This window comes from Geospiza fortis, unplaced genomic scaffold, assembly GCF_000277835.1.
Source record: "Geospiza fortis unplaced genomic scaffold, GeoFor_1.0 scaffold131, whole genome shotgun sequence".
NCBI classification, from domain to species: domain Eukaryota; kingdom Metazoa; phylum Chordata; class Aves; order Passeriformes; family Thraupidae; genus Geospiza; species Geospiza fortis.
In genome coordinates this window covers 1994348-2006624 of record NW_005054391.1, presented here as the reverse complement: position 1 = coordinate 2006624, position 12277 = coordinate 1994348, and the positions used below count along the sequence as shown (strand labels likewise).

Genomic DNA, 12277 nt, shown 5'->3' with positions numbered 1-12277 from the left:
TGCTGGGCCAAAAAACTCAGTGTCAGGGGCTGCTGCAACATGTCTTTCTTTCTGTCAGGTTTATGATAAGATAAAGTTATCATAAAGAATGTCTAGATATATCCTGGAATTGCTTAGGCTTTGTCTTGAGACTGAAATGGGAGGAATGAATAAAGAGAAAGACTTAATTTAGAACATTTTTTTTCCCACAGAGATAAACAGAACTGGATTAAAAATGTTAAACAGTTAAACAAAAGTTACATTCTTGCAAACCATCAGTCTTTTCTCTATAAATATCCTACCCTTCTATCAACAGTAATCAACCAAGAGCAAATTTTAATTTAATTTGCTAAACTAGAAAAAACCCCCAAACATACAGAAGCAAAACCCACTTTAACTGTTGTCTAAGATGAACAGGCCATTCTTCTGAGGGAGATGCAGCCTGAGAACAGGAAGATGGTGTCCAGTGCCATGCAGAGTGGTGTTTGGTATGAATAATGTACTCCCCTGCTTTCACTAAGAAACAGGAGCAGCCTGGTGAAGGCACCTCTTGCCTCTCAATGGCACACATGCCTGACTTGGTCCATCTTACTGGGTGCTTTTGCAAATCTGAGATTCTGCTTTCTACAACAGCAAAATTCCAGGAGCCAGCACCAAAAGGCAGCCATTTAGTACATGAATGCTGCTATCCCAGGGCTGCCCCAGCCACTGCACCATTTCAAAGAAAACACCAACGCTGGAAGCAGCCAGAGTGTGCAGTGTCCTTGACTCTAATCTGTTATGTAAAGCAGTTTATCCATAACAAAACAGACACCTAACAGCAGGGCATGACTGGGAAGCCTGCCTGACAAACATTATCTTTTTACACTGATTAATGCTGAGCAGAACCCTACATAACTGGAGCCTAGATGATTAAATATCTGAGATAATATCTAAGTGTCCAGCTCCAAGACTCCTCTCCCAGTACTCCTTGCTTTCAGAAGCTTCTTTGCTTACAGCTGCAAAAGCAAGCATGTAACTGCTGCTAGCTGAGCTAAATCCTAATCCAAGTAACATCCAACACAGCAAGAGCTAATTCACTCTTTTCTCATACAAGGTTCCAGTGGCTGGCTCCTTCCAGGATATGAACTAGTTATTATCACTTGAGTACTAAAGACTGCATTAACTCTATGCAAAAGATAAAGTAAAAACCTAAAACAAACAATAAAACATTTCTTAGATCCTGACTGAATAGATATATCTTTTAAAAAAATCTTCTGAAGGCATAATTTTAATCATGCTCTCCCCATTTCTTTAGGAGAAATGGGTAAGTTTCAAAGAATGAGCAGCAGGTCTTTATGATTTGGTTCTATTGCTTTAGGGATCCAAAATATCAGTTTTGACAGTCAATCTAAAATAAAAAAAGGCTGAAAGACCTCCATGTCTTAAGAGTTGAGTCTTCCATTTTTTAAATCTGCATTATATTTGACTCATTAAAAAAAATCACAATTATTGAGGAACTAATTAGGAACACTGAACTAAACTAAAAAGGCAAAACCAGATCAGATGGGTCATTATCATCAACTAACAGCAGTCATGAAATCCATCTCTTGAAGCTTGGACATCTATTAATGAAGAATTTCACAAATTAATCTGGAGATGCATTTATGCAGAGTAAGGAAGTGAAGTTACAGCAGATGAGAATACTCAGAAAGAAAACTCTGTAACTCCACACTTCAAAGCCAAAGTTCATACCTGAGGCCTCTCCAGTACTGAAGAATGTGCCTGTCTCCCAGTATTTGCTAATTAGCAACACACTGCTGGAATTAATTAAATTGTGTGTTACTAGGCCAGGACTAGAAGAGCTAGTTTATCAAACATTAAATCTTTATACAGAGGGCACACTATGTGTGGCCAGTGACCATCCTCGAGCCACACAGGCATTTTTTTTTCCCTTCATATTGGCTAGTTCTTTCTTGCAAGTGCATGTAGTCCACACACCACAGAAATCTGGAACAGCCTTACCCTCAACAGGTGAAGTGGCCCCAGTGCATGAAAGCAGAGGGGAAATGAGGACAGCACAGCATCTTTTGGCAAGTAATAGCAACAAATGCTTTCTGGTCTTTCCTGGGAACATCTGCCACGCACAACAGGAGTTATTCATGGTCATGGGGCTCCACAAACGACAGAAAAAACAAGTGAAATTTGGTACCCAGCTTTATAAAGCAAAACCAAAAAAATAAGAAATGTCTCTAGCTTTAAATTGATGGGATAGCCGTTAGCAGGTTGAAATGCCTATGGTATTCCCATGGGTGACAGCTGTCCCAGAGGTTTCCTTCTCCTTTAGTTGTGTTGGCTATTACTCTGGAGAAAGAGCTGGTAAAAAGACAGCTCTGTCTTCAGATGAAACCAAAGACCAGCTGCTCCAAGGTTTGGTTTTTGATCAAGGTGAAAACAGATCCCCTACCCTGCAGCTTGACAAACTTTACCTGTAGAGGAAAAGCAGCCATTGTCTAGGCAGAACACACATGGCACTTCCAGCCCATGGCTTTTGTTTTCAAGGCAGCGCTGCACCCACAATACTTGGAGAAATTGAGTGCCTTATTGTCTTTCTTTGCAGCTGGATTACACAGCTGTCATACAGCACATTGCTATGACATAGATGGTGGACTGTATTTAGACCCTATCATTCCCAAAACAGGGACTCATCTTTTATAAGATGAGGTACTAGAAGTGTGCAGAGAGGTAATACTTGACTGGACATATTGACTGTCTCCTGTTCCTCTACATCCTGCTGTGACCTGCTGCCGTCTGCAGTCCTTCAGAAGTGTCATTTTATACGACTTTGAAATGTCTCTTCCCCTGGTCTCTAAGTGCTGCCACCTCCTCTGATCTTTCCTTGCCAACAGCCTGTTTTGTTTATTCAAAGGAACATTATGATTTCCACATCCGTCAGTAACACAGTAAGGAAGCTGCTTTAGAATTCAGTCCAGTTAGAAGCAATTATTTGCACAAATTCTTTACTTAAAAGACTACCAATATTCAAATTATACATTTTAAATGTAAAACACAGCATCTTACAGCTGTAGAGAAGCATTTTGTGAAAGGTAGACAGCCATCATTAACTGTTTGCTGCTGACTCCGAAAAGATGAAAAATATTTGAGTTTACTAAAAATTGTATTGTGTATTTACTGCATATTTCAGGGGGCACAGGATCACTTTTATCAACCACTATAACTTCTCTTAAAATTCTCAAAAGCCTATTTCACTGTAGCTTTTTATGGCCATCGCTTTTCTCTTTTCAATGAAATCTTGATATTCATTACTCCATTGCTAGGAAAAATGAAATCTCAGGTATATCTGAAGATAATAAAAATTACCTTGGCAATGTACTCAGACCTTCTTGATGCAAATCAGTTTTGAAGAAACCATTTCAATAGCCAAGCACTCTCTAATTTTGAAAACTGTTTCTGATTTTGCTTTCCCCTGCCCTGGGGGTAGACTTTGTACAGCAAAAGATGCTTTTTGATAACTTACAGTGAACATCAAAGACAACTGGTTCAGATTGTATTGTTTTCTGGCCAGAAGGTCCATAGTAAGTCACAATGCAAGCGAACTTGGCATTTACATCTTCCTTTGTTGGCATGTACTGAAGAGACGATGTCATGGTGAAGAGTCCGGTTGTTCTGTCCACCATCTTTTGCAAATTTATGACCACAACTGAAAAGAAAATAATGTTTCAGTGTCACACACACAGAATTTGAAACCTTTTTCCTGTATGTTGCTGCTTGTTCTGCATTTGAGATCAGGCTGCAAACATACATGTTACCCAAGAGATTGAACACTTTTCCTCTAGTACTGCCACTGAAGTATACCAGGAACATTTCAACAACATACTCCTAACCTACCTAATATTTAAAATCAAATCCAAACAAAACACTAGTTGCAAAATGGTGGGGTTTTTAATACAAATCAGTCTAATTTGTAAGACAGAAAGAAAGCCTCAAAAATGATGGCAAACAAAAATTAGGATAAAATTTAATTTTTAATTATTCTCTAATTTATAAGGAAGAAAAAATATTGTAGTCTTATTGGTCTGTCAAAGGTGAAAAGAAGGAAAAAAAAATAGCTGTTCTTACATATCCTGGAAAATAATTAGTTGTACAAGATGATGGTCTGTGTGGTCCAAAACACAATATTGGACAGGTATGAAAATGAGACAGTTAATATCTTATAAGAAGTTAGAAATTAGACACAGGTTTCTATTAGTTACATCGGCTCAAAAATAGCCGGGGAATATCATTAATAAAGGCAATTTTGCTCCCCATGATGAGTATTTAAAACTGGAACTAAAAGAGAAAGATTATGTGGTGTAGCTTGGCTACTCTGAAAGGCCCGAACATCTCCCTCCAGCTGTATCTTTCCATATGAGCAGCTTTTCTCAAAGGAAGAATACATTAGAATAAGGCAGAGCAACCCTTATAAACATTTCATGCATACACCCCTGTGTGGATCCAGGGACATTGGCCATTCCCAGAACATACCACCATCCACGGGCTGCAGAACTCTCCCGTTTTTGTACCACGTGACGTTGCCCTCGGGATAGCTGTCCCTTGAAACGCATTCTCCGAGCTGCAAAACAGACAGCAATTAGCCACTTCCTTTCTCCACAAGGCTTTGAAATAATTCTACTTTTACTTACACCATTTGGGGTCAAAAGTTCTAGGAAGTTCAAATGCTTGGTCTCAACTGCTTTTCTTAAATGAGGCACATCGAATCAGTGAGGCATGATTTGGAAGAGGGCGGTGGGTCTAAGATCAGGGTGGCCCTTGTTTGCAGATCAGGCAGGAATAAATAGAGTAGTGGCAAGGAACTGCTCTGTGCTCAGCTGTAGACTCACAGACAGGTGTTCATTCACCCCTCTGAGCCATCACCTCTGTCTGGACTGTAAAGGGACTTCAGGCAGCTGTTGGGAACACAACTGTGAGGGAGAATGCTGCTCTTACCATTTGTAGCTTCTCTGTTTCTAAGAGGTTTGCTTGATGTAAGATTTCTGGTTGAGAGGGTTGTTCTAAAACATAAATAGGATAAAAGTACTGGTGAAGGGAGCACAAACAGCTGTTTGAAAAACAAAAAAATACAAAAAATATGTGGACTTTTGAAATGAAACAGAATAGTCTAGCCTGATACAGTCTTACCTACATTTCCCCATTAAAAGAGAAAGGGTGAGGTATTTCTATTTCAATATTAGCAAAAAGAACAAGAGCAAACTCTCGCTTTAAATGTTTCACACCTTCCATAATGAATTCCATGTACTCTGACAATACATCTTTTAGCCAGACAGACTAGTTCACCACCCAGGAGGAGAGAACCTGATCTGATCTATTGATTTATAGGACACACATGCTGGAGAAGGAGCCAGTAGCACAGAAACTGTAGTAACAAAAAAGCAGCTTTCCTGCAGATATTACTGTAGCTGAGCTGTCAACATTATAAAGGAACAAATTCAACCTAATCATTCTTCTAATGTTTATTTTTCCTAAGTGGGATCATTACATTTAAAAAATTCAGATGATAGAGAAAAGTGTAATTATTTTAACTGATTCTGTGTTAGTTATGACTCTCTTACAAAAAATAAACTTTTTTCCAGTGCCAGTCAGTCTTCTTACTTACTTTTATTATGGTAGATGGATCTCTTAGCTTGCCAAAGTGTAGAATCTATCAGTGTTTCCATCATAAAAGACTACCTTCTAGGGACTATATAACTTGTCTGTTAAAACAGTTTGGCCTGAAGCCCGGAATGCAAATTTTTATCTCCAAAAGAGACAGTTTTCCCCACAATTTTAAAAGAAGAGGGGAAGAGTGAAGGGAAAAAAATAAATCAATGTCTATACAGTCAAGGAAATGTTTTACACCCTATCTGTACTGCTTAAACAAGCATACTTTTACAGACTGAAACATTCTTAACCATGCCAGTGTATAGCACCCTTTCCCCAAATCAAGCTTCCTATCAAATACTGCATGTATGTTGGTAATTCCAGCCCTAAGTGAACTTCACCACTGTCTTGCCAAAGTCTCTACACACACTCCTGAAGGTACTGATACACAGATGCCCTGCTCCTTTGTCACAGAGGTAGCAAGCCTGTGTGTTTTCCCAATAATCCATTTTACTTGTGTGCGTGTTTACGTGCAAATGCACAAAATACTCTTAACTTGAATGACCACCCCAGGATGGAACAAAATCAGATCAAAAGGGAAATGAAAGTGAATAAAAGAAGCTATTCATCTGACATCTTTCAAATAACTTTGCTTGTGGCAAAAAACAAACCCAAACAAAAGACACAGCCAAAGCTATACACTAAGACTGTCATATTTTCTTCCAAGGACTAATAAAGATTTTTATTTTTATTTTTAGGAGATATACATATTTCTCTTTTGTTAGCTTTAAAGGAAAAAGGTGGATCTTTTCCATATATGAACCTATCAAAGAAAAATTATTTTCACATCAATTCAAGAAAACGTGGTTTTATAAAACCATTCACAGGCCTTCTGGGGCAGATTTTTGAGTCCCATAAACAGGGGTAGTTGCCTGCCTGTCCCAGTCACCAGCTGATCAAGCCACGACATCTTCCCCCACCTCAGCCTTGCTTCCTTTTGCCTCTCATCTCCCCCAGGATGGGTTAGAGAAGACCCTGGTTTTGGTGTTGGATGCCCCTGCCCTGCAGTGATCCTGTGAGAGGAAGGGAGGCCTCCCTGCTCTGCAGCTGCTGAGTGGGGCTCTCCCCATTTTGAGTGCCCTGCGACAGAGCAGGTGTTCCAGTTGAGAGGCTGCCACCTGCTCTCTGTGAGCAGCCTCGGAGAGGAAACGCTGCTGCCAGATCCCCGCAGCCACTGCACGTGCACCAAGGTAATTCACTGTAAAACACTCGCTTGGCATTTACCAGCTCAGCGTCTGAAGCGAGGAAAAAAATTTAAACTTGGCAGCAAACCTCACTTTGGTGGGTTTGCAACTTCAGCACACTGCTTATCTCTCAGCTTAAGAGCTTGCCAGAGTACTTTGCAACTCTATATAGGCCTTATAATAAAGGGAAAAAAGAGTTCACTGCCTACAAAAGCCAAGCGCCAGTGCAGCAGGACAGCAGCTCCTGTCTGCTGGGCTGTCCTGCTTTGGAAACTGGCTGTTTAATTCCACAAAAAAGTTGCTGACAGGATCCATCTGGAAAGCTGGTAGTGCTTGTTTGAGTAGTCAGTGAGAGAGACTAGTAGGTGGTACCTGCACAGCGAGCCATTTCAGCTCCTCAGTCCTGAGATAATCAGCTAGCACAGCTGAGGACACAACAAGCTCCAGCAAAACCCAGAATCAGTCATGGCTTCTGGGATGCAGCTGAGTTTCAGGAGCATGAGATTCTGGTTTATGAGGGTCACACTGCAGCAGTATAGCTCTGTACGTGTGGCTCCATGAGTTAGAAACTCCCCTCATTAAATAAATGAAGCTTGCCAGCTACACTTAATTCTTCTGCAATTAAAGCGAGCAGGTGAGCAACTAAAAATGAGAACTTAAAAACCATACTCAAGAAAATTAAATGCAAAGAAAAGTTAAGAGAACTGTAAATGAAGTTGTGAATGTAAAGCAAAGAAACACAAAAATAATTTTTCTTGCAGTGCTAAGTTGGCCATATTACATGTGTGGCATCCTCCCTTCTTATCTTCCTTAGTAAATAGAAGCTTCCTCTATTAGAATTAATGCACAGAATAAACCAGACAAGCTGTGCTCCATGGCTGAGTTAGCATTGTGTTAATGCTTAGTAGAGTACACAGTAATTCAAGCAGTTAGTGTTTCATTTTACCATATACCACTGCCTCATCTACATATTTACTACTGTGCAATAAGTAAACATGATAATTCTTTATCATTTCCTTTGAAGCACTGTGTTTACTATGCATGCTCAGAGCGCACTCCTCCCTGTTGTCATTAATTCAATTGTTCTTGCAGTCAAATTGAAAGTGAAACGAGGGAATTACTATTGGCTCCTAATCTTGCTTAGAACTCATTTATGTGACTGACAGCATAGATATCATTGAGGACTCCCAGGCACCTTCTACCTGAGAAAAGCAACAGGCTGCCCTTCCAAAATATGAATTTGTGTTCTTCAAGCTCAGTGTGATCTCTTTGAAACTGCTCGTACCTGCAGTCAGCATGTTCCCACAACAGACTTACTCTGACTGTATAAATCTGTGCCTGAAGGGCAACAAAGGCCAAAAGCCATATAAAAACATGAAGCTAAGGAAGAGACCCTGCAGCCACAGTCCTGTGTCTCTAAAAAGCCACAATGGATCCCCCCGTAGGCTGGCTAAGGGTTTGATGGATTACACTCCTGCTCTGAATCAGCACCAGGAAGGGACCAGGCTTGTGTGAGCTCTGAGCTGGGCTGTGCCTCACAGGGCTGGGGTTTGCACTGCACAGCAGCCTTGCCACCGAGCTGTGGTGAGAGCAAACACTAATGGACCTTGCTGTGCTCTAGGAGAGAACAGCAGACTGGTACTTTCTTTCCTACCATCCAGCAGGGGATAAAACAAGCATTTGGAGCTGGTGGATCACTTTCCAGCCTCTTGCTCTCTCCCTCACAGTATGTGCTGTTGCACAGTAGCTGCTCAGAGCCACTTCAAACCTCCCCCCTGAAATAATCCTACAGACTGCACACGGTTAATGCCTCCCTCCTGCAGAAAAATTTGCTCAGAGAACAAATGGAAAATAATCAATGCTAATTTTACATTTTTCATTTCCAAGGCCAAATGACATCACATAAGTGAGTCATTATCAAAGCCTAAAATTCTCTTTGAGCCAGCACTTATCATGAATAAACTGCAAGTGCAGGCAGTCCTGTTACATAAATGCCACCAGTAGATTACATTTTTGAAAGCTGCAGAAATTTGCTAGTCTTAGTAATTTACTGATCCAAACTTACTTTCTTGGCTTTAATCCTGCCTTAAACAAAAGTTTCTGTAATTTATGATTCAGATGCTGATGAATGTTAATGGTAGTAACAACTAGATTTACTTACTGAAAACTTTGACTATCGTCGGCTCTTCGGAAACATCATCTTCTGTAACTAGCATACATACAAATCTCTTTTCATCACTGATTCTTGCATTCTTGATGGATAATGTATAGTTTTCTGAGAGACTCAACCTGTCCTTGTAGTCTGGTACATCATCATACTGTACATTTTTTTTTGTTGATGATCTGAAGGCAATAAATACTGGAGATCCATTTGGCATTTCCTATAATAAAAGGATAAACACCTCTATTTTGCATAAAACACTCATTTAAAAGTTCCTGAAAGTTTGCAATTGGTACAAACCTATAATTAAAAAAATATCTGCAAACTATCAGATGGCTTTTTTTTTCCTGATGAATTTCGGCTGTACAGAGAAGAAATTCAGTGTTATAAGAGCTAGTTTAAGATTGCCACAGTACACATTGAGAATATCACCAGTAGAAATTATTTTAATCCTTTGGCTCAATCTCAGCATAGCAAAGGGCTTTTTCTGATAAAAGCTGGTGTTTTTGGCAGCACTTGCCAAAAACTTGTCTGTATGAAAAAATATTTGAAACAGAAGCATGTGCGAGCTAGTCTCAACAGCTCCAATTTCCTTTTTTTCATTGTTTCACATATTCCCACTGTTTATGTGGGATACTTAGACTTCATTTCAAATGCAGGATTTAGTCAGGCATAACTGGCTATTTTATTCTAAATTAGTTCTTAGCTTTTTTTTCCCCCTTTGTCTTTAAAGGACCCAAGAGCTTGTAGATGGGAATATACATACAATCAAATATTGCTAATTGCAAAGTATTGTTTTCTAGACATCCTTCTTATGCAGATGCCTTCCCAAGAAGGAATACAAATTTGATAGCCTTGCACAAATCCCTCATATTAAAAAAATATAATTTTTATGAAGGACAAAGTTAGACGTGCAGTTCTGCAGGATTTGATTCCTTCCTCCTTACACAAACACATGCACAGAGCAGGGACAGACAGTGTCTGCTTTTATTTAAAGAGAGGTGAAACACTGATTCTATCTTTATGTTCAGTATTGTGCTGGGTGCTGGAGAAGGTTTTAATTCTCTTTTATCCCTTATACCTTGCAGCACTGCTGTTAGTAGTGTTCCCAGCACAACACCTCAGCTGGACTGCAGAGTCCACAAAAAATGATGATGCTGTGACAAGATGAGTGGAGTCAGAGCTGGGCAGGGAGCAGGAGGCATCAGCTGCTTGTGAAGTTTAAATTCCCTTACAGTCTTTCTCCCTCTCCTACTTTTAACTCTTGGATTTGTCTAATGTTTGTCACACAGAAAACACTGTCTTGACTTGGTACTCCTGACAAGAAGCTGGCTATCAAGTGCAAATGAGCTCCTAATTCCTGCAGCCCACCCAGCTGCAAGCACACACAAACAGACATTGAAGTGAGCAGCAACTGCCATGTGCAAGTCTCCCAGTGCCTCCAGGTTCTTATCAAGAACCCAAATTGCTCCTCACAAGGGAGTAGAGAAGAAAACAGAGTTCATCCTTCTTCCAGTGAAATAATTACCTGATGAAAAAACCTAATCCAACCCTCTCTGTTGCCATGCTGTGAGCTGCCCTGGGAGAAAAGGTACCACTTTCCCTTGGTTGTGTGGGCTGTTAATTTCATACAACAGCAACTTAGATAGGCTTCTTTGTATGTTAGGTTTCATGTCCCTTTCCATTTAGAAGAAGCTGCAACATCTCCACTTGCTGTTTGGTACTTGACCAACACAGACAATCCAAATGCAATGGAAAGAGATAAAGTGTTTCATTTTTTCAGAATATCCTTGCACCTTCAGAGAGACGGACTTGTGTCTTCCCTAAAAAAGTCAGCAGACTGAAAAAGATACTGAAAAATGTAGGCGCTCCATCTTCTGAATGCTTACGTGCAACAGTTTTACTGTCCCTTTTTGAGGAAACATTCTCCCCAAACTTTTGACTTAATTTCCTGAAAAGTGTTTGCAGGAAAAAAATTGAGTGGATGTGGGCTACAAAAGCTGCAAACCTGAAGATAAAAAGGAAGGAGCTAGGGGAGAATAGGACACCCCTCAACACTGGCAGATCATTCTCCTGTAAAAAAATAGGCTGGTGGATGCCATTTGCAAAAAGAGAGAGAATTATATAATTTTAAATCCACTAGAAATTATCTATTATTGCATGTACATTTCATTTGAGAAGAGGAAATTTAGATGAACTTCACAGAGGCAGGAAAACCATTTGTCTCAATAGAGTTTGAAAAGAAAAAGGGGTTTGGTATCCCAGCATTTTTATCCAGATATGCTACCAGATTTCCTTTACTTTGATACGGTGATCCTCCTTGTGACCTGGGATAGTGTTCATATACAGGAGAAATTCATCCTGCGGTGCTCCTACTGCAGGCTGACCAGCACACCTAGAGAGCACACATCTTTCTGCCCCTGTTCCCTGCCAGAAACAGCAGTGAAACCACCAGCAGCGCTCCCAAGGTCAGCTCTGCTCTCTTCTCTGCTGTGCATTGGGCACAACAAAGCCTGAAACAGATCCCAGTGACTGTCAGATCAACCAAAGATGGGGACAGTGCTTTTTCCCAGGGCTGGAGCATGCTCTGCTCCAGGCAGCCGACTTCAAAAGTGTTCAAATGTACAGCAATGGCTCTGTCAAGTGAGCAAGACACCATGGCATAACATGCCAGATCTCTAATACAGGTTGGCAGAGAGCTCCTGAATAATTATTTCTCTTGAACAATGAGATTAATTCCTCAAACCTCTAATCTACACTTGGCAGAAATTATACCGCTTGGAATCTTGCAGTCTCACAAACACAGGAATAAATGGCTTTGTATATGAGGCAGAAATCCTATCATTTGGAATCTTAAAATCTCTCACACACACACACACAAAATACACATCATCTTATAACAGCTCTAATAAATATAAAGATAAGATATACTTACATATTTCCATTTTCCAAACATAAGACCATCTGGTACTTCTAGAGGACAAGGCATAGTAATAGTGTCTCCATATATTGCATTTACTGTGTACAATCCCAGAGCTAGAGGAGAAACAGAAGAGAGGAAACAATTTTAAGTGTTTTCTTGAATTCCCATCCTCAAACCTATAACAAAACAGAATTCCTATCACTAAATTTGTTAAGTGAATGTTGTGATCTTTTTGGACCCATGCTTCCTGCCAGAGTGAATGGGAGCCAAGTGGATTTCCAAACAGGACTGCACATGCTCAATCAGATGTATATCTACACTTCAATCAGGATT

The 12277-nt window shown here is 40.1% G+C and overlaps 1 protein-coding gene across 2 annotated transcripts in view; it reads right to left on the bottom strand.

Moving 5' to 3' along the window:
• ALCAM (activated leukocyte cell adhesion molecule) overlaps positions 1 to 12073 on the bottom strand; it is a 35360-nt gene extending 23287 nt beyond the window's left edge. The window contains exons 1-5 of one of the 2 annotated variants that reach the window (XM_005425607.2): positions 11957 to 12073; positions 9022 to 9241; positions 4966 to 5030; positions 4504 to 4591; positions 3497 to 3679 (exon numbers count right to left, since the gene is read on the bottom strand). In XM_005425607.2, the coding sequence (XP_005425664.1) occupies positions 3497 to 3679; positions 4504 to 4591; positions 4966 to 5030; positions 9022 to 9241; positions 11957 to 12010 (610 nt within the window). In that variant the 5' untranslated portion in view covers positions 12011 to 12073. The remainder of the gene's footprint in view (positions 1 to 3496; positions 3680 to 4503; positions 4592 to 4965; positions 5031 to 9021; positions 9242 to 11956) is intronic. The other variant, XM_031060801.1, reaches the window with a different exon arrangement.
• Between the last annotated feature and the right edge of the window lie 204 nt (positions 12074 to 12277).